The sequence below is a fragment of the Aspergillus fijiensis genome (assembly GCF_003184825.1).
Source record: "Aspergillus fijiensis CBS 313.89 unplaced genomic scaffold BO72scaffold_17, whole genome shotgun sequence".
In the NCBI taxonomy this organism is placed as follows: domain Eukaryota; kingdom Fungi; phylum Ascomycota; class Eurotiomycetes; order Eurotiales; family Aspergillaceae; genus Aspergillus; species Aspergillus fijiensis.
The window spans coordinates 493,621-519,230 of record NW_024468993.1 but is presented as its reverse complement, the minus strand read 5'-3'; the positions used below and the strand labels follow the sequence as shown (position 1 = coordinate 519,230).

Genomic DNA, 25,610 nt, shown 5'->3' with positions numbered 1-25,610 from the left:
CCATCCATGTCCATCCGGTAAATTACCTCGTCACATTTTCGTCTTCGGGTACCTGACCGCCTCCCGTTTGCCTTCAAAGTTTCCGTCTGCTGTTTGCAGCCACCAACCACTCGATCGAATTACCATACCTGACAGACCAGTGGTGCCACTGCGGCTGCTCTTTCTGCTCTCTCACTCGCTCTCTCTCTCTCTGTGTTCTCCATTTCACCCTCTCGCCTCCTCCTCTTCTTCGTTTCCCCTCCCAATCAATCTTCAATCAGTCAGTCTTTATCTTACCCTCCCAAAAAAAAGATCTATTCTTCAATCTATCATTCCCTGCTACTATATTTTACTCTATCTCCTCGTCCTTCCTTTTCATCCTCCCCTAAATAACCTCAATACTTCCTTCTTCTGTCTCGAGTGATTGAACTTTTGTCTTCTTGTTCTATACCTTCCAGCCCCAACAGTTCTCCGGGCGGGAGTGATTGTCAGCCTCGTTCGTCCCCTGATTTTCATTTCTGGTGGGCCGCTCCCCTGGGCCAGGATTCCGAAGCACAGAGGATCTCACCACCACCACCACCACCACCACCAATATCCCCCGCCACTTCTCCCCGTCCCACTTACCTTCGGATAGTGCGGACTATATCTTCCTAATTTATCCCTGGTTTCACGGTCTCCTCTTCTCCTTCTAGTCTATCACTATCGCTAGTCGGACTCCCTTATACTCTCAAACCCAGCCTCCCTTCGATCTAAGCGCCGACCAGATCTGCAAGCGGACTGAGCACCAGTAGCTTCGTCCTCCACATCGGCACTTTCAAGCCACCCATGCGGCAGTGTGCTTGATTGATTGTTCCCTTTGCTATCCTACCACATACACAACCCATCGTCAGTCTACGACTGCGAAGCCGTTTCGTCATGGCTACCAATGCCTCGGTCGTCTTCGACCTTCCGCCTCTTCCGACCTATACCCTGACTCCGCGTCCTCCACTTCTCGACCCCATTCCGGACAACCTCCTCGCCCTCATGCTTCCCATCATTGCCTACTGGGCTCTTTCGATGGTCTATCACTACATCGATGTCAACGACTACTTCCCGCAATACCGTCTTCACACACCCGCGGAAGTATTGAAGCGGAATCATGTCACGCGCTGGGAGGTGGTGAGGGATGTCATTCTTCAGCAAGTCATTCAAACCATGGCCGGTCTGACTGTCGCATATTTCGATGACCCGGAGTACTTGGGCAAGGATGAATACAATGTTGCGGTTTGGGCTCGTCGACTTCGCCTGGCGCAGAAGGCTCTCCCTCAGCTGCTGGCCCTGGTCGGGATCGACGCATTGGGTCTTAGCAAGAACCTGTCGCAGAATGGCTGGTCAATGCTGGGAGGAGCCGTAGCCGGTGGGCGCTACCCGGGATGCACTCAGTCGATGATTTTGGACAGCGGAGTGGAAGCCGTGGTTCCGGCTTTCACTAACTGGGAGCTGTCAGCGGCCAGTGCCCTCTACTGGTACCTCATCCCTGCCCTGCAATTCGTGTGGGCCGTCTGTGTCGTCGACACCTGGCAGTATTTCCTGCACCGCGCCATGCACATGAACCGCTGGCTCTATGGTAAGTGAATCAGCAATTTTCCGCTGCGCAAGGCTCGTGATTCAAAAAAGTCTGAGTGTGACCAACTAAATATCGATCAGTGACCTTCCATTCCCGCCACCATCGCTTGTATGTTCCGTATGCGTTCGGAGCTCTGTACAACCACCCCGTCGAAGGTTTTCTGCTTGATACGGCTGGCACTGGGGTTGCATTCCTCACGGCTGGCATGAGCAACCGTCAGGGCATGTGGTTCTTCACTTTTTCCACCATCAAAACTGTGGATGACCACTGCGGCTACGCTTTTCCTTGGGACCCATTGCAGCACTTTACCTCCAACAACGCGGCCTACCATGATATCCACCACCAAAGCTGGGGCATCAAAACCAACTTCTCGCAGCCCTTCTTTACCATCTGGGATCGTTTCTTTAAAACTCGGTGGGAAGGTGACGTTAAGCTCCGCTATGAGCGGTCCCGCGAAGCTGCCCAGAAGAAGGTGGATAACGAAGCTGCCGGCATCGCCAACGAAAGCAGCGACCCGACCTCTTCCGGGACCTCAACTCCCACGCTCGGCCGGGCATCCGATGAATCAACCTCGCGTCCCCGACGAAGAAAAACTGTGACCCTCTCACCCCACGTCGATGGGTTCAAGGGAGTGAGTCACGGGGTCGCCAGCAGCGTCCTCTAAATCCAAGGCGGCCCTTGCCCTCTTGTGTACGCCTAAAGTTCGCTTGTAACTATTTTCTTGCTAATATTTAACACTCACCGGGTGTCTTGGGAGTTGCAGGCCGTCTCCTAACCATTGCGGATATCGCTGTTTACTCTTCGCTACCTTGACCTTGTCTTATGCTGTATTAATATTCTTTTCGGCCTCGCAGATCCCATGACTATGATTGTACCATGGTTTCATCACTTCTTGCTCAGTACGACATTGGACTGCCACTGGACTACCACGCATGGCTGTGAGACTTTGAAATAATGACCGGTTTCTGCTTTTACTTTCCTCTTCTTTTCATTATTATTTATTAGCTTATTATATGGAGCTTATATTACAATTGAGATGCAATGTACATGGGAAATCAACTTGCTACCTTCAAACGCCGTTGTCCTCTGCAATCAATGAAATCGCCCCCAGTCACCTCAATCTTTCAACCCCGCCTGCTAGTCCCGGACTTGTTGAAGAATGGAATCGCGGATCGCGTGGTGGTATGGATACTACTACACTCTGACGAGGATGGTTCGTCGTGATGGTAGGGTTGGGCTGCTATATGATCAACGAAGGTCGGCGTCCAAAGAGCTTTTTCTTGCAGAGCTATTTCGTTACATATGCTATTCAGATCGAGGTCTTCCAGATCCTCGGAAGGCTCTGCTCGGCGGCGTTGCGTCAAACTCCCGGTCGAGGAAGGGTATCTAGGACCCACGGGAGGTCCTTTGGCAAGGTGCGGCAGCAACAACGCTTGAATCTCGTGCTCTAGCCTGTCTTCCTCCAAATCTGAACTGCTAGAGTAAGGGGCTTTCACCATGCGGGCCTCTGGCGAGGCACCTTCGTCATGGATCAGGGTAGCATTTTCCTCTCCCAAGCTCGGTTTCTTCACGTTCAAGGGACGAACTGTTACCATATTGTCAGCAGTGGATTTTGAATGGCTCGGGGTTACCAGGATGGCGGTTCCCGCGTAATCAACCTGTACTTTGGTAGCCTCCTTGACGACGACATCCTCAACACCTGCCTCCTCCGCGATACTGTCGAGGTGCGGCAGCCGTGTGGTTCTGGCTTGTTTGGGTTTGGGCTGCTTGACCGACTTCTTCCGTCGTTGGGGGCTGGGAGCCATCCTGGCATGGGCCGTGGAACGATCATCTGCCTGCTGCAAGTCCTCGTCTGTGTAGATGAGTTCCTCGGGTTGGTACGGATGATCTGCTGCGCGAGAGCGCGTGCGGTGCCGCAGCTTGTCGTTCAGGACTTGCTCCCTTTGCATCACTTTGTTCGCCTGACGGAGCTGCCGAGCGGCAACGTATAGAGCGTCCGCGCGCGCGGCCTTGACCTTGAAGGCCAGGCAGCTGCTCGTGTAACCCAAGTCGCACGGAAGGCCTCCGTAGGCCTTGACTGCCGCCTCTCCCTCAGGAGCGAACGACCCGATGGCCGCGTCCACAAAAGGGAGCAATTTCGGGATCCGTATTTCAGGTTTGGTTCGCACGCGACTGACCAGCGCTGTGCGGAGGTTGCGCAGACACCATGGCTCATTCACGATTCTCGCCAACATACATGCCTCGCATTTGTTCTCCTGGAAGCAGACCGCGCCCTTGGGGGGCACGTCGTCCTTGGCCTCCGGCATCCACCACATTCCGGTAACCGCCAGCAGGGCGTCGACAAGGTTGTTGACCGCCTCGTCCGAGAACTCGCGGTACCACTTCAAGAAGGTCAGATTGTGGGTCACCTCCCGCTGGAGCAGCGCGAAGAGGCTGCCGATGACATAGGCGTTGAGCTCCTCGTGGACCTCGCACAGCACGGCGGCCTCCGCATCGTGGCGCAGCATGCGCACCCACTTGGAGCGCTGGCGGAGCTCCGTCGGCAGCCCGCGGATGGCTTCCTTGATCTGCTGCACGACCTGGGGACTGCGGATCTGTCCGAGATACTCGGTCTCGGCGGCATCCTGATCGCTGTCGATGCTCAGGACTTCGATTAGTTTCTTCAGCTGCTGTTTGGTGAGGTCAGCGGCATAATGAGGGTAGTAGTCCAGCATTTTGAACGATGTTGCCGGGGTTTGGGCTTGGATGGCTTGGCTTGGCTTACAGGCACACAGATTTGGCTTGGAGATTTGTGCTAACAACTACTATAACCCACGCGGCGAAGCTTTTTCCTCTGCTTAGTGGATGTATTATATATAACAGCATAAAAGCACTGAGCACTCAAGTAAGTCTGCGTGGCGTGTGTGAGTGACACGGAAGATCACGGGTGGCCAAGGGCAATTTATAGGCTCATTGGGAAGTTTGGTTTCCAAATTTCACAGGGTAGGATCCGGGGGATTGTCATTCTCTGGTTTATGATCAGTTCAAGTATTGAGATTCTGGTCAATAGGCTATGCCATTGTGCTGATGGGGGACAAGGCCCCCCAAAATCACGCTCATTGTTTAGGCTTCTTTGAACGCTATTGCGTTGATTATACTGAGTCAAGCCCTAAGATTGTTGGGGGGGCTTGAACCTCAGATCCTGCCATTCATGCGTAGCCCAAGAACCGGAGATCTTCAGTTATCATTATCGTTTATTTTCTTTGTGATGAAAGAGGTTGACGAAGATTTTCGGTGTGATTTGTGCCTCGTTGGCGAAGCAGGATTGACAGCTCATCACTCGTGCATCATTATTAATTACCAAGGCCTTGAGTGATCCTTGACTATGGAAGTACTCTTGATGTTGCTTGAAGTGTAGGTAGATAGAGTGGGAGAACACTGTCTGCCTTAGGCATGAACCCGGTATCAGCCGTTCCTCTTATTAGAGGAGGCCTTATCAGATGGCAGCCCCAGGCAGCCCCAGGCAGCGAGACTCATCGCATCCAGTCTATCCATGGTTCGGAGCCAAGGGTTTGGTCCGATATCCTCTCCATTGGCAGGTTTACCTCAATTTTCCCTTTTCCCACCCCCGCTATCGGTAACGTCCGTTATTTTCCTCTGCTAGCGATGACACCACTTTCCTCCTCTTTCCCCTCTCCAATTTCCCTTCTCCAAGCTCCCTCTCCCCTCCTACGCCCACCTTTTCCCCGCCAGCCCCAGTTAGCGCTACTAGTCCCTTACTTAGGCCTTTATCCGGCGAATTGTCCTCCTGCACACGCAATGGGCGCGGCGGCCGTCGAATAACAGTTGCCGACGAAAGAGACCGATGATAAGCCTCACAATAGCTTTGCGTGCTCGGTTATGACGGAATTTTTGCTTCTGCCCATGAGTTGATTGAGCCTTTCCCCTTGCTGTGCTCTTTCTCTCCTTCTCCCTCTCTCTCATCACCCGTTTCACAATGGAGCACTTCATTGCGCCCTTTCAACAGGCGATCGGGCCTGTGATCGCTCAGCTTCCGGGAGAGATCACTGAACATGTTCCTGACCATGGCCTTTCTCAGCGGTGAGTGACTTATCCCCCATTGCTAATTTCCAGTATGGTACACTGTTAACTAACGAGCGTGGGCCCATCTTGCAGAAGTATATGGCAAAATCGCACCCGGCGGGCGTCGGCTTTTATAGCTACTGGGAACCTGCATCTAGTTATATTACTGGTATCATGGGCAATCGCTTTGTTTCCGATACTCCTGCGGTTCCTTTGTCGGGCCTGTCGGCCCAAGTCGCGCGACAACCTCAAGTCCACAGCAGTAGACGGCCCGTCGGAGATCCTGGTGCACCTGCCCTCCGCATTCGCGCACCTGGCTGCTGCTCTCGCCGCCTGCTGTCTGAGCTGGCTCGACCTGCGGCACGGCGGGAGCTGGAAACGGTCTCTGCTGTTGACATACGTGGTTTTTCTGGGCGTGGGCTATATCTGCTGCAAGAACAAGGGCTATCGAACACACCTCTACCGGCACATGAACGGTGTGGTGGTGGCGGCTCTGGCGTTGGCCGTGGTACAGGATCTGGTACCCATGACCATTGTCGAGGCGACCTACCGGCCGAGCTCCGTTGGCGCTGGAATTGTCGCTAGCTTGGCCGCTGGGGTTGTGATCGCGCTCGGAACCCCCCGTCCACGACGGCCGTTGATCCGCGACGCGGAGATCGAGCGCTCCGTGAAGGAGGAGAACGCGTCGCCGGAGGAGACGTGCTCCCTGTTCTCCTACTACTGCTCGTATGAGTGGATCACCTATGTGATCTTCCGGGGCTGTCGGCGTGATCTGACCATGGATGATCTCCCGCCTTTGCCGTCCTACGACGAACCCTTGAGGTGGCTAGAGAAGATCAAGAGGCAGCGCCGCAAGGGCGGCAAGACCTTCCGCACGCTGTGCCGCTTGCTGAAGACCGAAATCAACACCATGATGACTTGGTCGGCCATGACGGCGGTGATTGATTTCATGGCGCCGTATTCGATGCTGCGACTCCTGGCGTATCTGGAGGATCCGGACAGCGCGGTTTTCCACCCTGCGCTGTGGATTGCGCTTTTGTTTGTTGGTCCGATCACTCGCTCGCTGTGTTATCAGCAGTACATCTTCACCTCCACTCGCCTTGTTGTTCGGGTCAATGTTTCGCTTGTTCAGGAGCTGTATCAGACCGCGATGCGCTCTTATATCTACGATGGCTCTGTTGGCGAGCATCACCATCATACCAAGAAGAAAGAGAAGTCTCAGCACGGCGCAGGGCCAAAGGGAACGCCGGAATCAAGCCAGGCGAATTTGACGAGTTTGATGTCGTACGATGTTGACGCTATCTACAACTCCCGTGATATATTCTACCTGGCCACTGCAGGCCCGATATCCATCACACTGGCTCTGGTATTTCTGTACCAGATGCTTGGGTGGCCATCGTTGTTTGGAGTCTTGACGTTACTGTGCTTGTCACCCCTTCCTGCTCTGGCGTCACGGAAGGTATCTCGCATCCAACGCTCTGTTATGCGGGCTACCGATGCTCGGTTGTCCAAGATCTCTGAATACCTGAACTCGATCCGGACTTTGAAGTACTTTGGTTGGGAACATGCTGCCATTGATTCGATCAACAATGTTCGTCGCGTGGAGCAACGCCGTCTGTGGTGGCGGAGTGTGTATGCCGCGTTAATCTCCATGGCTGGAGAGCTGTTGCCGCTGCTGAGCTTACTAGTCATGTTTTCAATCTACATTCTATTCACAGGTCAACCACTCCGTGCCCCTGTCGCTTTTACCTCCCTGTCGATCATGGAAACGCTGCGAGTCTTGTTTGTCTGGCTTTCGAACGTCAGCAGATACACCGCGCAGGGTTCGGAGTCACTCCGCCGCATTGACAACTTTCTTGAGACAGCGGGCGAGATCAAACGGCACCCCGAGGGTCCGTTAGAATTGATCAATGCGACTTTCAAACCGTCGCCTGTCGCCGCTTTCAGGCTGCAGGATGTGACCATCAGGTTCAAGCCGAATTCGCTCAATGTCGTAACCGGCCCTACGGGAAGTGGGAAGACGACTCTGCTGCTCTCATGTCTGGGCGAGACCGTCCTGGAGTCAGGCACTGCATACTGTCCCCAGGACGTTGCATATGTTCCACAAGCTCCTTGGCTCCAGAACGATACGATCCGTCAGAACATCGTTTTCTACAGTCCATTCGACGAGACTAGGTATGCCACGGTTATTGAGGCAAGTGGCCTGACGCAGGATCTGAGACAGCTCCCCGCTGGTGACATGACACGCGTAGGAGAGAAGGGTACATCTCTGTCGGGAGGGCAGAAGCAACGAGTGTCTTTTGCGCGGGCTTTGTATTCATCATCCTCGACATTACTGCTGGATGATATCTTCTCCGCCCTTGATACCCACACTGCTAGTCTCGTGTACGAGAAGTCTTTCCGCAGTGGACTGCTTAAGGATAGGACTGTCGTTCTGGTCACTCACTACCCCGCTGCTCTGCAAGATGCAGAGTCCATTGTTCGCCTTGAACATGGCAAGCTGGTCCCCGTACAAGCGCTTCCGAGGACGCTCACGCCGGTCCTTGCGTCGCCGTCAGGCTGCAGCACGCCTGGCAGTGAAACAGATTTGATACCAGTTGGGGACGAGCCGGTGGTAGAGCAACCCTTGAACTCGGCAGATATTCCGGTGCCCCCTGTTCCTCCTGTAGCAGAACAGAAGACTGCGCAAGGAAGAATTGTTGAAGAAACATCTTCTACTGGTCGTGTCCCGCGCACACTAAGTAAGCTTACGGTATTATTTTACCACGAACGAGCCTTGCTGACCTGCTTATCTAGTGTTCAGCTATATGCGTCTGTTTGGCAGCGTCGGCTACGCCCCTCTTGTCATTCTAGCAACTATCTCGGTCCAATTTGCCTACTTTTCCATCACCTACTGGCTCTCGATCTGGACAGGGGCGTACGAGGAACAGGAGCATGTCGACACTCTGTTCTACCTGGGGATCTATGCGGCCGCTATCTTCACTTTCCTCTTCTTGCAGGTCTGCAACAATCTTATATACCAGTATGGCAGCTGGGTGGCCGCCAAAACCATGCATCAGAGGCTAGTGACCGCCGTGCTTTCAGCACCCATTTCTTGGTTTGATCAGAACCCCATTGGACGAGCCATCAATCGATTCGGAAACGACACCCGGTCGATGGACACGATCCTAGTCGAGTGGCTGCGGATGTCCATCGAGAACGCACTGCGGTTCTTGCTTCGCATTGCAAGCGTCGCCTCCATCATGCCGATTTTCGCACTCCCCGCCGCGATCATCTGCTCCGCGGGCTTCATTATGGGCGAGATGTACACGCGTGCCCAGGTGTCCATCAAGCGGCTCCGCTCCATCAGTTACTCTCCTGTTTTCTCACACTTTACCGACTCCATCTCTGGTCTGAGCGTGATCCGTGCCCGTACTGGTATGGACCAAGTCTTCCAGGCCATGCTCGCAGAAAAGCTAGCCGTTCACTCGCGCACCGCCGAGGCGCAGTACAACTGCAACCGCTGGGTTTCCGTCCGGTCCGACTTCTGCGCGGCCTCTGTCTCAGCCGCAGCCGGCTGCGTCGCCTACTTCTGGTCTGGCTCGGCCGGCCTCGTGGGCTTCTCACTGACCAACGCCATCGGCCTCAGCCAGACGATCCTCACCTTGGTCCGGACCATGAACGAGCTGGAAATCGAGCTCAACTCCTTCCAGCGCATGAAGGAATACGCCGAGATCGAGCCCGAGGAGAGTCTCACCAAGGAAGAGCACCACAAGGCGCTGACCACCCTCCCCGCCAGCTGGCCCACCTCCGGCCGCGTGGAGTTCTCCAACGTCACCGCGCGCTACCAGCCCGACGGGCCCGACGTGCTCCGCGGGGTCTCCTTCGTCGCCCACCCGGGCGAACGCATCGGCATCGTCGGCCGCACTGGAAGCGGCAAGAGTACCCTGGGACTGTCCCTGCTGCGGTTCGTCGACCTCGTCGGCGGCACCATCACCATCGACGGGGTCGACATCAGTCGGATCCTGCTGAACCGCCTCCGCACCAGTGTCACCCTGATCCCGCAGGAACCCGTTCTCTTCTCCGGCACCGTCCAGTCGAACCTGGACCCCTTCGGCGAGTCCAGCGAATCCGAACTCCAGTCTGCTTTATCGGCTTGCACCTCCTCGATTCACGTCCCCGTCTCTGTGCCTGACCACGTGCATGCGCCCCCTGCCTCGTCAACCGAAGAGGATATCCCCAGTAAACCGAACCGCCGCCCCCTCACCCTCGACACCCCCGTCGCCGCCAACGGCGAGAACTTCAGCCAGGGCCAGCGCCAGGTGCTGAGCCTCTCGCGCGCCCTCTGCCGGCGCTCGAAGGTCGTGCTCCTCGACGAGGCGACGGCCTCCGTCGACCACGAGACGGACATGCACATGCAGCAGGTGCTGCGCGAGATGTTCTCGGACTGCACGATCATCGCGATCGCGCATCGGCTGCGGACGATCATGGATTACGATCGCGTGTTGGTTATGGCTGGTGGGGAGATTGTTGAGTATGTTTTTGCCCTTTCATTTCTAGTCTGGTATGGTTTCGATGGTGGAAGCCTGGCTAATGCAGCATCCTTTAGGAACGATTCGCCGCGTAATCTCGTAGCCAAGCAAGGGGTGTTTTGGAATATGTTGAGGAATACGGGCGAGTATGAGGAGTTGGTTGGGATGATTGGGGAGGGTGAGGGAGAGGGAGAGGGGAGATGAACATAGGGGTTGGGGTTGGTGGGAGGGGCATATAGTATATCTGGTGATCATGACGATGATGATGATTATGACAGATGACATGGATTGTTATTTTTTTTCTTTCTGTTGTTCTTGGGTCGGGTATATAAATGTGTCTGTTTGATGCATCAAGAGGGTTGGAGTATAGCAAAGGGAGTGACGAGAGCGATGTCATGGATGTACAGGATGCTCTTGATAGAAGTTGATATGTCTGTCAGTGGCCTTCTTCCACCATGCGGCAACGGAAGCCCTAATGATCATCACGGATGCCTGGTGCAGTGCGAGCCCACCGACTCCCAAGCTAAGGCGTGCTATTCCAGCTGCCCAGCGACTGAGTTCATGTTGACCTCCCACTAATGCCGCACCGCCATTCCCATGCAGCGTGCCCCCGCATCAGCCGCCGGCGGCTTTGTCTGAGGGTCTCGCCCCTCAACAATCTCCATCTGCATCCGCGTCTAAATAGTCCAGTTCCTCAAATCCCAATCCAACAGACCAACTGAGCCATCCACGCCTCTCAAGGATGATGAAGTTCCTCCTCGACAAGGGCGAGCGAATCCCCCGGTCTGACGATCTCCTGCCGGGCCACACCTTCCAAGTCCACCGCGCGATCGTCTGCCCACAGGCCTCGTTCTTCAAAGCGGCAGCGGCATTAGAAAGCGGGCTCGAGGTGCTGCACATCACCCCCAGTCAACCCTCTTCAAACCCTTTTGCTTCGGCACGAAATTGAACGGGAGGGGTTCCCGGATCCCCTGGACAAGTAATATCGAGGCAGCTGTCGCCGTTCCTGCGGAGGGGCACGGCGGTCCTGGACACGGTGATGGATCTCCTCGCTGGTAACTTGGGGGTTTTTGGACAAGTCGGGGCTGAAGGAGGAGGAGGTGCTGCTGCTGCTGCTGCTGCTGCGGCTGCGGCATCCGGGCCTGCTGTTGGCGGCGGCGAGGGGGCTGGAGGTGTTGGTGGAGATTACGATGCGGGAACGGGATCTAACGTGGGGTGAGTATTTTGATGGTTGGTGTAGGGGTTTTGAGGTGGTGTATGGGGGTCGGTTGGGGAGGGCTTGTGGTCTGAGGTGGGTGGGTTCAGACTTCTCACTTGTGAGCATGATTGCTGGATTTGCTGCCGGTAGTGGATGGGGGTTTTGTCAGTGGGTCTGAGGCTGCTTCTGTTATTGTTGACAATTGTCGTTGCTTATTCTGTAGTTGCTACACAGTGTCAATATTAGAGTCACTCGACGGGCGTGAAGTATAGTTAGGCGAGTCACGATCACTGCACTACATTCACATCTTTGTACATGAATTATACTGACGTATTATCACACCAGATAAGACAGTATGGCCGAGCGGTCTAAGGCGATAGACTAGAAATCTATTCTCTTCGGAGGCGTCGGTTCAAATCCGACTGCTGTCGTTTTTTGCTTTCTCTTTTGGCTCTGGGGATGCATTCTATCTCGTTCTTTGTTTGTCGAATCTGTCGGTACACGTTTCGTTTTTGTTTTCTAGTGCTAATTGACCTTGTAAATATCCTAGTACTTTGGTGTGTGAAATTAGTCGTTGGTTATCCGTTCACAATTGGCACTAGATCCGATATTCTGCCATATATTTCCCTTTGTTAGGCACCATCATCAGCTAACTACACAATCTATTCTTGGACGAGGATTGGGTCAATTCCAGGAGAGACGGAAGGCTAGAGGGGTAAGGATTAGAATCTCTGTTCATTGTGTCTATTGACCGTGTGGGGGTATAGTTGATATCCGTGATGGCAGTGGTAGTGCTCTCCCACAAGTAGTATATTTTCACCAGTAATAGAATGTCTAAGCAAGTTTTCAACTTGATGAGGAATTATATAAGAATCTATACAAACAACATGAATCCAGTGAGTGAGACAGTCTATGAAGCAAGAACTCATACACAAAGTCGTATAAGGATTCATACAAGTAAGATGGTCGATGTAAGCGAATCGCGCTATGCAGTATACCCCGTTGACCCTGGGCCAGGCTTACGGCCCAGCTGGCTACAGGGAACCCACAGCTCGATCCATTTCTTCAACAGGCCGGCCCATTCCACAAGATGCCCTGCTCCCACTTGACCGTGGGAGCTCGCTGTTAGCAGGTGACCTCCTCACCTCCCCACCACCAATACTGGCTTCATCGCCTTTCCCCATCGTCATGCCAGTTCCATTGCTTGTTGAACCAACTGTTGGTATAGAACCAGGCATAGATATCCGCTAGCACGTCGATTAGCTATGTTCCTCTCAGACGACTCAGGACTTACCATTTTCCTTGACTATGAAATTGGCCTTCTTCTTATCTGCATACAGCTACGCGTACTCGGAACACCGACTGGCTCCGTATACGTCCTGTTCGTCTGGATCAGTGTCATCTGCTGGCAACGAATTTGAACAGCCATGACCACCGGTAAGGTACGTACCACTTCTGTTGGCCAGCTTGGAAGGGTGGCTTTCTTATCAATAGCCCTCTGACTGCTACCTGTCACAACACCACAGTGCAGAAGCTCGTGGGCGATGACATGTTCGAAACTTTTCAGAGTCTCTAAGTCCTGCGGATTCGGCGTTTGTCTTTGAGGTGACCAACGGCCCAGAATTGATCGCAGAAGTGTATCTCCCATTTCCCTAGACGTGTCAATTCTCAGTATCGATGGATAAGAGGGCACGGATAACACTGTCGACTAGAAGCCAGAAGGGTTCACTGACCACTCTTGCCTCTTGAGGGTATGGCGGTGACTGCTCTAGATAGGTGCGACAAAACAAAGAAACAAAAAGCGTCAGCAAGAGTTTCGAAGTGGGTATCATGTTGCAAGCACTGCACTACACACTGCACTGCACTTACGCGGCATTTGGGAGCTGTCTGCATATCTCCGACTGACCGTCACAGCGATACATAATTATTTTGTCGGGATTCCTATCCTTCCCCTTACTTGGGAACTGATGAACCGAATCCATGATTCCTGAAAGCGCGATGAGTTCTTTTGGCCACCGGAACAAGGCGATGGGGGACCTACTCAGCACTTTCGCATAATGAGTGCCTTGCCCCTAATGTTGTTCATTTCCATCAGCTTACGGTGCTGCTTGAGCAGGAGGCGCATGGACACTGGGTTTGGAAGGAGCACCTACAATCCAGCCTTCCCTTTTCTTGATATGCTTGTCGGAGAGGAAGAAGCGGTTCCACCCCGGCGTACTCACCGGTTGGCTTGGGCGTTCGGTGAGCTGGATGGCCATCCGAGTGGCTTCCACCAGGGTGTTGAACCTGGATCCTCCGCAGTCGTTGGCTGCAAGATCCCAATTGATTCCCTGGTAATTCTTTGTCGCTTTGGCAAGAACATCCTCACGGGCGGCATTCTCGACCGGGGAGCAGAAGGAAAAGGGTAACAGAAACAAGCATAGAAAAAGACGTCTTCCGTACATCGTGACACAGTGCTGGACTCGCCTTGATCGTTTGGATCGAAGAAGCGGAAACCCCGAGTGAAGCTGGATTTTGCTCTGTGATTTATGCCTATGCTGGGGGCAAGTATGCCATCAGCATTCACAGCCATCATTGTCATCCCCTCCACTGTCTATTCCTCTGTCCATTTACCCTTTGTAGGGATGAGTAGGACAATTGGCAATAGCTTAAGGCAGCCCTTGAGCCCTGGATGCATCTGTCCTTGCCCTCGAGCCAATTGCCCGCCCCCACTCAATTGTTTGCTCCAGGTTTCGTGAGCACCGTCGACCATTATTGACAATGGGCCTGGTTGGGATTCCAAAGGTTGGTATCACGATTCCGATGCTCGACGCTACACCCGTGTTTGTGCTTCCCCATGTTTCAAATTGTCGTCCTCTGCGTGTGCAAACTGGGGGGGGGGCTAAGTCCAAATTGATATAAGGGGGATAGGGGGAGGCTGAAAAGGGAAAGGAGGAGGAGGTGAATGTTGCACAACTACAAGTGAGTGCAAACAAAGAGCCGCAGGAAAAGTATTTCTTCTCGATCTCTACCGCACTGTAGCTGTTCCCTCACACTCAATCCCACACACACACACACACACACACACACTCTCTCTCTCTCTCTCTCTCTCTCTCTCTCTCTCCCTCTTATATGATCACAACAGAGCATTCCACCTATCAACATGCTTCGGACAATTATACTACCTACCGTATGGTTTCACCTTCTGTATCTTCCAAGATGTGTCATGGGATTTGAAGGATACTGTGAGTCTGCCCTCATAACTGTTCCTGTGTTTACCAATGATAATATACTCACTGACTCTGTTGGTCGAACTGCAGCTCTGGGCGTCCACCTTGGCCAGAGATATATGTATCCATCCATTTTCAATTTTCCCTCCCCCGATCTTCCGTTCATCTATACCCTTGCTCACATCTCCTTCTTGCAGAACAGCCGCCTATATCAATGGAAACGACGAAGCCGTCCCTTTGGTCAAGCTTTTCGCCCCTCCAGCATACCAGTCTTACATGCAGCAATTGCACGAAGGTTGCAGGGAGAGCAGGTGGTGTTCCCTCCCCACCCCGCGGGGCACACCACCACCCCCGACTGAACCACCCGACCCCCTCCTGCTTTGCTGACGACAGGAACCATGCCCTACAGATTTCACAAATCTGCACACACCCCGGACGACGCGACAATGATCGGTAATCTCCTTCAAGACGTGAAAGATCAAGCCACGCAGCTCCTGGACTACCCGGTCAACATCACGGCGATCAGCCTCCCACGGGATATCGGCTTAGGACCGCACCGCGACCTCACGGCACGATCATTGCATCTAACGCCACGGCCGTGAAATACGAGTGGGAGTTCCGTGAGTTCCTGCACACCGCCCGGTTTGTGTACGGGCTAGATACGTGCCGGGCTCTGGGGATCAGCGAGGCGGCCGACTGCGATCTGATGGATGAGACGGCGGTGATTCTGTTTGTGGATTATGGGCTGGATGAAAGGTTGAATCTGTATGCCGGGCTGGTCGGTGAAACCGACGTTGACACGGATGATAGTGAGCTGTACCAACGAGGGCGGCATGGGGAGTTTGTGGTGGTGGTGATGGCGGGCGGGAAGGAGGAGGACGATGAGGGTGCTCAAAAGGTGAGTTTGGCCCCGCTACCAGGCTAGTAGAGGAGTCTACGGCTCCTTTTGGATCAAAGATATGAGGAAAGCCTTGGCTAACTTTGGTACGTTGTCGCTAGCAACAGGACGCGGTGGAGGATCTCCGTCGCATCCTTGACGGCTTTATCCAAGAACAGATCCTCGAGCCGGGTGACGCACAGTATCTTCGGGCGATCATCATCAGCGGAGACGCATCGGAGGCAGCCATTGACACCCTCAAACAAGCTCTACAACTGGCCATCCCGGAGGATTGGAGGCCCCTTGTCCGGGATCAGGTGGACCCATTCTGGGTGGGGGCCGTGGGGGCTGCGCGGCGAGCGAAGATGCATATCGTCGATCCGAGATACAATATCACGGCGTTTGAGGAATGGCTCCAGGACCTCGCGCGCATGCACGACGAGCTTTAGGAGCTCTGCTCTGTGCGGGCCTAGCTGTGGTTCGCTGTAAGTAGTCCGGCTGCAGGGCTGGCCCGACGGAGGGGTACACATACTGGTCGAGGCAGTAGCTCGAAGGCCGATCACTTACACCCTCCGAGCTCACAAACAACCTTCGTGGTCTCAAAGGCGAGATGGGCGTCGGCGATCACATAAATGGGAATGTAAGGCAAGATACTCGTGCCATATTGCGACCACCCGGTTCTCCTGGCACCTCTGTACTTGAAAGCTTTACATACCTTTCGACGGACTGCTTTAGATCGACTTACTCTAATATAAGAGAGCATATACAGTGCTCTTCAGTAGCGAGCTCGATTAGCGATATTTCCGGTTTAAGATAATCTGGGACCTTGATAGCTTTAACAATCCTAGTAAGGCTCGTGCCAATATAACTTTACTGAAGCAGGGTAGCTTACAAAGGTAGTTCACATCTACAGCGGCTTGCTTCAAGAGGAGACTGATAAGGCACAAGGGCACTGACAGCAGAATCAGGGGCTATTGCAAATTGGCACGAGTAGAGCATCCACCGTATCCAAGGTCCCTGACCAACTCGTGCAATTTCGCGATGAAATTGATTATGATGCTACAAGCTGCCTGGTTCTTCCTCTGCTAGAAGATTGTATGGCTGACTCCGCCAGGCAATGTGGAAACAGGTATCAGGAAAGGCGATCCTGCAACGCTTGTTGAAGCATTCACGACGGCTGTAATCAGTAACATTTCGCCTTCCTTCAGTATATCGGACGTGTACAAGACGAGCTTTAACACTAGATGATGTTCACATCGGACTAATTCGTCACGAGAGACTGCCGTGAAACCAAACTCATATCCCAAGCAGACAACGTCCACCACCGAAACCATCACCACCCCCAATACCCCGGCACCTACAACCGCACAGGCTGCTTATCCCCCTCCACAAACAAATGACCCTCGCGCACCAACGAATTCCGACACGGCCGCCTGCCCACAAAATCCGCCAGGTTGGACAGCGTCACCTGCGCGATCTCGCCCAGGGCCTCCTGCGTGAAGAAGGCCTGGTGGCCGGCGACCAGCACATTGGGGAAGGTCATCAGCCGCATCAGCGTGTCGTCATGAATGATCTCGGCGGAGTGGTCATTGTAGAACAGATCGCCCTCCTGCTCGTACACATCCAGCGCCAGCCCGCCCAGCGTGCCGGCCTTGAGCGCCCCGATCGCGTCGCGCGTGTGGATCAGCCCGCCGCGCGAGGTGTTGACCAGGATGGCGCCGCGCTTGAGCCCGCGCAGCGACGCGGCGTTGATGATGTGCTTCGTGGCCTCGGTGAGCGGGCAGTGCAGACTGACGATGTCGGACCGCGCGAGCAGGTCCGCGACGGTGGCGACGTACCGGCCTGCCAATTGGGTGGTGAATTCGTCTTCGTCTTTGTCTTCCACATTCCCATCCTTTCCACCTGCTCCCTCCAGCTGCTGCTGCCGCACCGGATCGAACCCCACCACCTCGCACCCGAACCCGCGCATGATCCGCGCAAACGCCATCCCGATCCGCCCCAGCCCCACCACCCCGACCGTCTTGCCGTGCAGCGTCATCCCCAGGAACCCCTCCAGGTTGAAGTTCCCCTCGCGCACCCGGTTGTACGCCCGGTGCGTCTTGCGGTTCAGCGTCTGCAGCAGCGCGACCGCGAACTCGGCCACCGCCTCGGGCGAGTACGACGGCACGTTGGCCACGAAGAAGCCCAGCGCTTCCGCGGCCGGGAGGTCGATGTTGTTGAACCCCGCGCACCGGAGCAGGATCGCCCGCACCCCGATGTCCCAGAGGGCTTGGAGGACCGCGGCCGGGAGGCTGTCGTTGACGAAGACGCAGATGGCGGTGCTGTTGCGCGCGAGGGGCACCGTGGAGAGGGTGAGCGGGAAGGGGTGCGCGGTTAGGGTGATGGGTTCGGGGAGGGTGGGTTGCAGGCTGGTGAGGGTGGTGGTGAAGTAGTGGGTGTCGTAGGATTTGGTGGAGAAGAGGGTGAGATTCATTTTGAGGGTGGTGAGGGTGAGGGTGAGGGTGAAGTTGAGGTTGAGGGGGTTGGTGTTGTGTGAGGTGAGGTGTGGGTGTAAAATGCGGGGAGGGGTTGAGGGGAAGGGGGAAGGGGGAAGTTTACCTTGTTATAAGGTACGGTACAGGGCAGAAGTACTGTCTGTACCTTGTGGGCTGAGGTGGTACCAGTCAGTCACTTAGTGGTACAGAAGTACAAGAGGGGAAGTAATGACGTCGTCCATCTCAGTCATCTCAATCACCGGTCCCTGGCTTTGCTCGGCATAATCGGGGTTACACCGGTTTAAGCTTAACCGTGCATGGAGCTACGTTCCATTGCAGATCGAATCTGGTCTGCTTATCTTTGCGTCAGGTCCGCAGCTGCAGTCGGGATGAGAATCCCCGGAATCGCAATGAAATTAGGGTTGCTGGGATCATCTGATGAGCTGATGCCCACCACGCTGGATCCGACCGAAGGAATCAGCATGATATGCCTGCCATGACATTGCCCATGAGTCGAATGGTGCTAGCTTCGACTTATACTCTCTTGCTTGCTGAATTGCACATCCTCCGCACTTCCCATCTATAGCATTCCGAGTTATAGTCCCCTCTATCCAGCCGGCTCCACCACCGATCTGACATGCCAAGGATCGGCTGATCCACTCGATAATCTTCCCCCCTTTTTATCAGCCCCCCCCCCCGGGGGTCTTAATCCAACCTAAAGCTTGTGTCCTTCCAGGCTGGCTCATTTTTCCGCTTTTCCCACAGCTCCAGAACAGCAGCATGGATCCAGCCACCTTTATAGACCCCAACCTGACGGTCCCCGACCGGTTGGTCCTGGAGCATCTGCTCAAGGAAGCGGAAGCCCCGGCCGCGGCCGCAGCCACAGCCACAGCCGCCGGGAAGAAAACCCGTAACTCCCCATTGGAATCCCCCAGCAAATGATCCCCAGCTAATTCCGGGTACAGCAAACGTCAATGGCAATGACAATGGCAACAGCGCCAACGGCGCAACAGGGCATGAAGAAGAAGAGGTTGACTCAGAAACCCAAGCAACCATCACACACCTCGCAGCCCTCAACAGCCCCTCCAGCAGCAGCTTCACGCCCACCGTCTTCGTAACCTGGGACCTGCCGCAGCTCACTATTTCACTCCCCACCCTTCTGAACGAGTGCCTCCTGCAGCCGTACATCCGCGCCGCGCGGTCCCTGGTGCGGGTCGAAACCGACGTGGTGATGCTGACCCACCTGCTGCTGTACTTTACGACCTCCATCCCCAGCGCCTTGTACCTGTTCTTCGGAACATTCCACTGGTGGCACGGCCTCGTGCACTGGCTCATGCAGTCCTACTACGTGGGCACCTACACCCTGATGATGCACCAGCACATCCACATGGGCGGGATCCTGACCCGCGCGCACCCGCTCGCGGTGCTCTTCGACACCGTGTTCCCCTACCTCCTCGACCCGCTCATGGGCCACACCTGGAACTCCTACTTCTACCACCACGTCAAACACCACCACGTCGAGGGCAACGGGCCGCGCGACCTCTCCAGCACCTTGCGGTACCAGCGCGACTCCCCCCGGGATTTCGCCTGCTACGTGGCCCGGTTCTACTTCCTGGTGTGGGTGGAGCTGCCCGCCTACTTCCTGCGGCGCGGGCAGCTGACCACCGCGGCCAAGGCCGGGCTGTGGGAGCTGGGCACGTACGCCATGATCGCCGCGGCGTGGCGGTGGGGCGGGTGGCGCCCGACGCTGTTCGTGCTGCTGCTGCCCGTGTTGCAGTTGCGGGTGGGCTTGATGGTCGGCAATTGGGGCCAGCATGCCCTGGTGGATGAGATCGACCCGGATTCGGACTTTCGGAGTAGTATTACCTTGATTGATGTGGCTGTACGTGTTCCTCCATAGAGAGAGAGGGAGGGAGGGCTGCGCAACCTCCTACCGATACGCATACTAACGGACGGCAGAGCAACCGCTTCTGCTACAACGACGGCTACCACACCTCGCACCACCTCAACCCCCGCCGCCACTGGCGCGACCACCCCGTCGCCTTCCTGCGCCAGCACCGCCGCTACGCCGCCGAGCAGGCCCTCGTCTTCCGGAACATTGACTACATCATGATCACCATCCGCCTCCTCCGGAAGGATTACCTGCATCTGGCCAAGTGTCTGGTGCCCATGGGGGAGCAGGTCGGGATGACGCTGGAGGAGAAGGCGGAGATGTTGCGCCGGAAGACGCGGCGGTTCAGCGAGGAGGAGATTGCGAGGAAGTTTAAGCTGTAGGGTTTCTTGCTTGCTTGCTTGCCTTGTTTGGCTCAGGGGTTATATGTTAGAGTATAAGTTAGGGGTAGGGGCATGCGTTGATTGTGCTGTGCTGTATATAGCTAGGGAGGGCGCTGGCTGGGGTATATGTTTCGGTGTACTATACTATCCTATACATAGTATTCTCTAAAAAAGGAATGCAGTGGAACGACAGACATTACATTAAGATCCTAAAATACATACATACAACCACTCCATCACGCTCAACACCTAGACCTAGAGAGGCAAAGACCTAAAGAGACGCCTCAAACTTCCCGTCCACCTCCTCAATCTTCCGACAAGCCGCCACATACCCCGCCTCCTTCTGCAACAACTCCGCATACCGACTCAACTCCGGATACCCCTCCATCGCCAACCGGCCCGCCATCGCAATCACCGGGAAACTCATCATGATATCCGCCGCCGTCAGCGCCGTCCCACACAGGTACGGCCCACCCCCGGGACTCGTGCGCAGCTGCTCCTCCAGAAAATCCAGATGCGCGGCGATATTGCGATTCAGAAACGCCTTCTCCACCTGCCCGGCCACCACCCGCGGCAGGGGTTTGAGGAAGAACGGGATGGGCGGGTTTTTGACGGCTGTTCCACGGCCGCAAATTAGCATTCAGAACAAAACTCCCCCAACAAAACTCCCCCCAGTATCTTCGATCCAAGGGGGAGGGGGAAGGGGGCACGCACTATCCATCACCAACTGCATGACCAGAAACGGCATCAGCGAGCCCTCCGCGTAGTGCATGTAGTACCGATACCGCAGCCACGAGTCAGTCTCGCCGCCGACTGTTTCGGTTGCAGCAGCGGCATACCGCTCCGGGATCAGCGGGGCGTCGGCGTTGGCGCCGTAGTGGTCGAGGAGGTATTCGATGATCAGGCCGGATTCGGCCAGCACGATGGGCATTTTGGAGTTGCCATCGCCTCCTTCTTGCCCGGAGACGGCGGCGGCCGCGGGCTGCACGGTGAGCACCGGGGATTTGCCCAGCGGGTGGATCTCCTTCAGCTCGCGGGGCGCGAGCTTGTCGGCGCCGCGGTGGTAAATCTTCAGCTCGTAGGTGAGGTGCAGCGCTTCGAGGAGCCAGAGGATGCGGTGGGAGCGGGATTGCGCGAGCCTTGATTCCGGGGGATTAGTTGCGGTGCGATGCGGTGCGGTGCGGGGCGATGAGAGGGGGATGGAGATGAGGGGAGCATACCAGTAGAGGGTGATTTTGGCGCCTTTATTGGGGTCGGTCATTTTGCGTTGTGTTCTGGACTCTGTCACGGTGTGGTGGGTGTAGAAGCGATTGGATGTGCAAGGGGAAAGGGGTGTTATCATTTAAGGCTCGGACGCTGGTGAAGGGGACCTCGGATGTAGGCGTAGAACCTGTGATACTGCGTCATGGCGGTGGGGTTGCCGTTGTGTTCTTTGTTCCAGTCTTTGGGACAGCCTTTTCCCAATTTTCGGGGATGATGAGATCGGCGAATGTTTTTTCGCGAGGGATCTTTCACAAGCTGCTGCTTAGTGTGCTGCACCTTTATTCCTTGAAATGAGGAGTGGGTGAGCTGCGAAGGATCTAGTAAGTAAATAATCCCTGCAGCCTGTGCATCCTCATAAAACTGCTTACTCACCAGTGCACAGCACAATGCAGCATAGTGACTAAGCAGCACAGCTGTGCACGCACCCATCACATGACCCGCAACGTCGTTCCCTCACCCGCGACATCACCATCAGTGCAGCGACAGCAGCAGCAGCAGCAGCACAAGCCGTGACCTTCTCCAGCCCATTCACATTCACATCCACATCCACATCCGCCACCATGGCCGGCCCCAGCAAGTGTACGTCCTCGCCTACCCCCTTTATCACTGCTACAAGATAACTAACTCCATCCCACAGCTTTGATCCTCGACCCGGCCCTCCAGAAATACTACGGTCCGTGAAACCTTTCCCCCCCAGACGAAATAGCACACGCTTCCGTTCAGTCAAACGACAAGCTCGAATCGACAAGCTACATTTACGGGGGCATGCTAATGACAAGCAGACCTCACCGCCAACCGGTACAAGTACTTCCGGTGGACGCCGCGCCATGCCTGGTTCTCTTTCCTGTACATGGCTCTGATCCCGGGGGCGTTGGGCTATGTGGCGTATAACACTGAGGTATGTGGTTTTCTGATAGGGGGTGGTGAGGGGAGTAGCTAATTGGGGACGACAGGGCAAGTACGATTTGCGCGGCAAGCGCAAGGGAGATACCATTGTGGAGTGGTAGAGGGTGATGATCTGGTGGGAAGAGACAGTAGGGCAGAAGGATGGGGGCTGGGTTGTATCTATTATACCGCGGTGCAATTGATTTCGTTTCGTTGTTTTATTGGGGACGGAAGTTGTCGTGCTCGGGGTGTACTGGTAGCTGATAGTAGTTGGGATCGGTGAGTAGGTACAGTATATGAAAGCATCTAAGATGCAGGATCCATCTGCTCTATCTCAGAGCATTTAAACCGGACAGGCAGTCAATTCCATAGCCGTTAGAAACGAGGTATAATCCATTCCACTCCCCTCAGCCCTCACTATCGTACACGCCTGCAATCCCAGCTACCCAAACTACCACCTCAACCCTTCACTGGAAACCCACTGAACAACTAATAAGGCATCCACCCCCTCCTCCCCCCATCTCTATCCCTCTCCCTCCCGCCATTCTCCCGTCTACCACCACCATCCCCCTCAGGCAACCTCTCCCCGCGCCTCCAATCCCCCGGCGGAATCCTCTCTCGATCACGGTCCCTCTCCCTCTCCCTCTCCCTCTCCCTCAGCCCACCGCCAAACCCCCGTCCCCCTCTCCCGCCTCCCCGTCCGAAATACGACCTCTCCTCCCTCCCCCCCTGAGGAAACGCCCTCATCCCCCCACCGCCACCACCACCGCCACCCCCGGAACCGACAGGAGGCGGCGGCGCAACCGACCCATCCTCCAGCGGCGGCACAATCGCACAATCGACATAATCGCCAATCACGAACCGAAAATCCTGCAACGTCTTCTCCGCATCCGCACCGCTCATTCTGAATGCGCCGGCGGCAGCAGCCCTCGCCTTTGAGCCATGTCCACCTCCCTCCCCCTCCCCCTCCCCCTCCCCCTTCCCCCCCTCATTGCTATCAGTGTCATCATCATACCCCCTCGGCGCAACAACCACACTCCCCATCTCCTTGGCCAGATACCGTCCCCTTCCATGCTCTCCCAGATTCATCGCCGCGCCTTTGGTGTCCGGGTAGATCAGCCGGAAGCTCAGCCGGGTGCCGATGGGCACCTCCGGGAGGAGGTGGGGCAGGGTCGAGGTCAGGAGGTGGGCGAGTTCGCGGAGCGAGCAGCTCGGCCAGGTGTAGATTTGGAGGTGGTGGGCGGGGAGATGGCCGCCGCTGCGGCCGGCGGGGTTGGCGCTGGCCGGGGAGAAGTCCGATAAGGGGTGGTAGGTGGATTGGCGGTAGAAGAGTTTGAGGTGGAAGGGGGTTGTGGTTTGGCGGGACATTGACATTTTGGCGGGTTTCTGGTAGCGCTGGTTCTTTGGTAGGGGTTGGGTGGTTGTCAGTTGTTACTTAGTTGTTGGTCATGCTTTGGTCGGCGTGGTTGGTGGTGTGGCTTCGAGTGGAGGGTGGACTGGTGGTTGTGTTGTTGCTGTTATTGTGGTTGTTGGAGTTGGAGTTGAAGTAAGGTAAGGTAAGGTAAGGTAGGAGTAGGTAGGTAGGTGTAGCATGGAGAGCGAGAGCCGTGGAAGCGCGGAACTTGTAGCTTGCAGGTAGGTAGGTAACTCTCCGCCCTGCCCTGGCCGCCCGACCGCCCGACCGCCCTCCTAGATCACCGCCGCCCGCAGCGGCAATACCGTAGGTACTAGTTAATCTTATCGTCTAACTACAACCTTCTCCAACACCTCTCCAAGCCCATACTCATACTCTCTAACGTTACCTCCCTCCCTTCGTCCCAAACAACACACATCCACTCACGCTTGAACATTCGTCCCCGACCGCAAAAATGGACTTCGCTGCCTTAATGTCCAAAGAAATCTCCAAGGCCAAAGCCAGCGCCAACCCCCAAACCCCCTCCCCATCACCCACTCCCACGACATCGAGCGAACCGAAGAAATACACCCGCCGCGCCGACCTCGAAGCCGCCCGCCTGGCCGCCTACAACGAGGAACAAGCCCGCCTGGCCGCCGAGCGCGCCGCCCGCCACGCCCAGAAGCGCAAGGCCGAGGACGAGGAGGCCGCGCGCCGGCGCGAGCGCGAGGACAAGAAGCGGCGGCTGGCCGAGGAGTCGCGCCGGCGGCGGGAAGAGGAGGATGCGCTGCGCGAGCGGGAGAGGAGGCGGCGGCTGGGGCTGCCCGAGTCAACTCCCTCAGAGGGGGAGGAGGTTGCCACGGGGGCGGGGGCAGGGCCAGGGCCAGGGGAAGAGGCGCTCTCGGCGGAGGAGGTGAAGCAGCGGTTGCGGGAGCTGGGGGAGCCGGTGACGCTCTTCGGGGAGGGGGAGAAGGCGCGCGCGCGACGGTACTGGCGGGTGGTGCGGAAGGATGACCACCGGCCTGATGGCGAGGCGGTGCAGCGACAGAAGTGGACGGACGGGCCGATCCCCACGACGCTGGAGCTCGTGGCCGAGGTGGAGATGAAGATCCCCGCCACAGTCCCGAAGGATGATGCCAGCAAAAAGTTTCTGTTCCGCCAGCTGGCCTCGTATTTCACTATGGTCCTGAAGGAGTGGGAGGCCGCGCTGGCGAACCGCGATGTCTCGGTCAAGCAGAGTCTGCAGGGCCGGCAGGCGTTTAACGCCATGGTGCAGTCGCGCGAGAATATGAAGCCGCTGTTCCGCAAGTTCGAGAAGGGCGATCTCGATGCCGGCGTCTTGGAGCATGTCGTCGAGATCGTGCACAAGGCGCAGCTGCGTCGCTATGTCGATGCTAATGATGCGTATTTGCGGTTAAGTATTGGGAAAGCGTATGTTCCCTGTCCCTTTTTTTTCTTTTTTTTGACAGGTTGGAATGTTAGCTAACGAGTCGATGTTGGCAGTGCGTGGCCCATCGGTGTGACCATGGTGGGTATCCACGAGCGTTCGGCGCGTGAGAAGCTGCATCAGAGTGATCAGCAGGCTCATATCCTGAGCGACGAGAGCACCCGCAAGTATCTCCAGAGTATCAAGCGGTGTCTCAGCTTCGCTCAGACCCGGTGGCCGCCGGACGACCAGTTGCAGATTATGGGTTGAGTGGGGTTGATGTGTATGAGTGATATTCTCAGCAGTCACACATGTTATGTATGATACTAGATATTCATAAATTCAAGTTTGAGCAAGTATCATATCTCTGGCATTATAAACAGCCACAGCTATATACAATCTACGCAGTAGATCATGTCTATTATAAACAGTGCAATCCGTGGCCAAATCTAT

The 25,610-nt window shown here is 55.6% G+C and overlaps 11 protein-coding genes and 1 non-coding gene across 12 annotated transcripts; 7 read left to right on the top strand and 5 right to left on the bottom strand.

Annotated features, from left to right (window-relative positions):
• Window positions 1-649: 649 nt before the first annotated feature.
• sur2 (sphingosine hydroxylase) lies at window positions 650-2,516 on the top strand. Its single transcript, XM_040950686.1, has 3 exons — window positions 650-1,585; window positions 1,666-2,275; window positions 2,349-2,516. Exons 1-2 carry the CDS (start codon window positions 895-897, stop codon window positions 2,247-2,249), a joined length of 1,275 nt encoding a protein of 424 aa, XP_040802525.1. The 5' UTR covers window positions 650-894; the 3' UTR covers window positions 2,250-2,275; window positions 2,349-2,516.
• On the bottom strand, window positions 2,467-4,555 carry BO72DRAFT_75814 (uncharacterized protein). Its single transcript, XM_040950685.1, has one exon. The coding sequence runs from the start codon at window positions 4,297-4,299 to the stop codon at window positions 2,710-2,712; it is 1,590 nt and encodes a 529-aa protein (XP_040802524.1). The 5' UTR covers window positions 4,300-4,555; the 3' UTR covers window positions 2,467-2,709.
• A 614-nt stretch (window positions 4,556-5,169) lies between these two features.
• On the top strand, window positions 5,170-10,362 carry BO72DRAFT_476767 (putative ABC multidrug transporter; the record flags this gene model as incomplete). The annotated part of the gene is made up of 4 exons (XM_040947401.1): window positions 5,170-5,665; window positions 5,741-8,388; window positions 8,444-10,160; window positions 10,236-10,362. Exons 1-4 carry the CDS (start codon window positions 5,562-5,564, stop codon window positions 10,360-10,362), a joined length of 4,596 nt encoding a protein of 1,531 aa, XP_040802523.1. The 5' UTR covers window positions 5,170-5,561.
• A 1,343-nt stretch (window positions 10,363-11,705) lies between these two features.
• On the top strand, window positions 11,706-11,787 carry BO72DRAFT_t107. The gene has a single exon. It is a non-coding gene; the product is annotated as a tRNA-Ser (tRNA).
• A 1,665-nt stretch (window positions 11,788-13,452) lies between these two features.
• BO72DRAFT_495247 (uncharacterized protein) lies at window positions 13,453-13,800 on the bottom strand (the record flags this gene model as incomplete). Its single annotated transcript, XM_040948529.1, has 1 exon — window positions 13,453-13,800. One exon carries the CDS (start codon window positions 13,798-13,800, stop codon window positions 13,453-13,455), a length of 348 nt encoding a protein of 115 aa, XP_040802522.1.
• Window positions 13,801-14,963: 1,163 nt separating this feature from the next.
• BO72DRAFT_457951 (uncharacterized protein) lies at window positions 14,964-15,891 on the top strand (the record flags this gene model as incomplete). Its single annotated transcript, XM_040946358.1, has 3 exons — window positions 14,964-15,018; window positions 15,057-15,463; window positions 15,565-15,891. 3 exons carry the CDS (start codon window positions 14,964-14,966, stop codon window positions 15,889-15,891), a joined length of 789 nt encoding a protein of 262 aa, XP_040802521.1.
• Window positions 15,892-16,357: 466 nt separating this feature from the next.
• Window positions 16,358-17,990, bottom strand: BO72DRAFT_447171 (2-hydroxyacid dehydrogenase). Its single transcript, XM_040944469.1, has one exon. The coding sequence runs from the start codon at window positions 17,913-17,915 to the stop codon at window positions 16,800-16,802; it is 1,116 nt and encodes a 371-aa protein (XP_040802520.1). The 5' UTR covers window positions 17,916-17,990; the 3' UTR covers window positions 16,358-16,799.
• A 640-nt stretch (window positions 17,991-18,630) lies between these two features.
• BO72DRAFT_526890 (fatty acid desaturase) lies at window positions 18,631-20,378 on the top strand. Its single transcript, XM_040950066.1, has 3 exons — window positions 18,631-18,826; window positions 18,882-19,798; window positions 19,876-20,378. Exons 1-3 carry the CDS (start codon window positions 18,697-18,699, stop codon window positions 20,188-20,190), a joined length of 1,362 nt encoding a protein of 453 aa, XP_040802519.1. The 5' UTR covers window positions 18,631-18,696; the 3' UTR covers window positions 20,191-20,378.
• A 2-nt stretch (window positions 20,379-20,380) lies between these two features.
• Window positions 20,381-21,726, bottom strand: BO72DRAFT_447169 (glutathione S-transferase). Its single transcript, XM_040944468.1, has 3 exons — window positions 21,411-21,726; window positions 20,905-21,329; window positions 20,381-20,805 (listed from the first exon to the last, which is right to left on the bottom strand). Exons 1-3 carry the CDS (start codon window positions 21,449-21,451, stop codon window positions 20,462-20,464), a joined length of 810 nt encoding a protein of 269 aa, XP_040802518.1. The 5' UTR covers window positions 21,452-21,726; the 3' UTR covers window positions 20,381-20,461.
• A 195-nt stretch (window positions 21,727-21,921) lies between these two features.
• On the top strand, window positions 21,922-22,662 carry BO72DRAFT_447168 (NADH:ubiquinone oxidoreductase 6.6kD subunit). Its single transcript, XM_040944467.1, has 4 exons — window positions 21,922-22,032; window positions 22,091-22,126; window positions 22,236-22,351; window positions 22,407-22,662. The coding sequence occupies exons 1-4, from the start codon at window positions 22,014-22,016 to the stop codon at window positions 22,458-22,460; spliced, it is 225 nt and encodes a 74-aa protein (XP_040802517.1). The 5' UTR covers window positions 21,922-22,013; the 3' UTR covers window positions 22,461-22,662.
• BO72DRAFT_526887 (SAP18 family protein) lies at window positions 22,645-23,948 on the bottom strand (the record flags this gene model as incomplete). Its single annotated transcript, XM_040950065.1, has 2 exons — window positions 23,094-23,948; window positions 22,645-22,667 (listed from the first exon to the last, which is right to left on the bottom strand). Exons 1-2 carry the CDS (start codon window positions 23,710-23,712, stop codon window positions 22,645-22,647), a joined length of 642 nt encoding a protein of 213 aa, XP_040802516.1. The 5' UTR covers window positions 23,713-23,948.
• A 258-nt stretch (window positions 23,949-24,206) lies between these two features.
• Window positions 24,207-25,427, top strand: BO72DRAFT_375718 (mRNA splicing protein PRP18; the record flags this gene model as incomplete). Its single annotated transcript, XM_040941189.1, has 2 exons — window positions 24,207-25,162; window positions 25,235-25,427. The coding sequence occupies 2 exons, from the start codon at window positions 24,207-24,209 to the stop codon at window positions 25,425-25,427; spliced, it is 1,149 nt and encodes a 382-aa protein (XP_040802515.1).
• Between the last annotated feature and the right edge of the window lie 183 nt (window positions 25,428-25,610).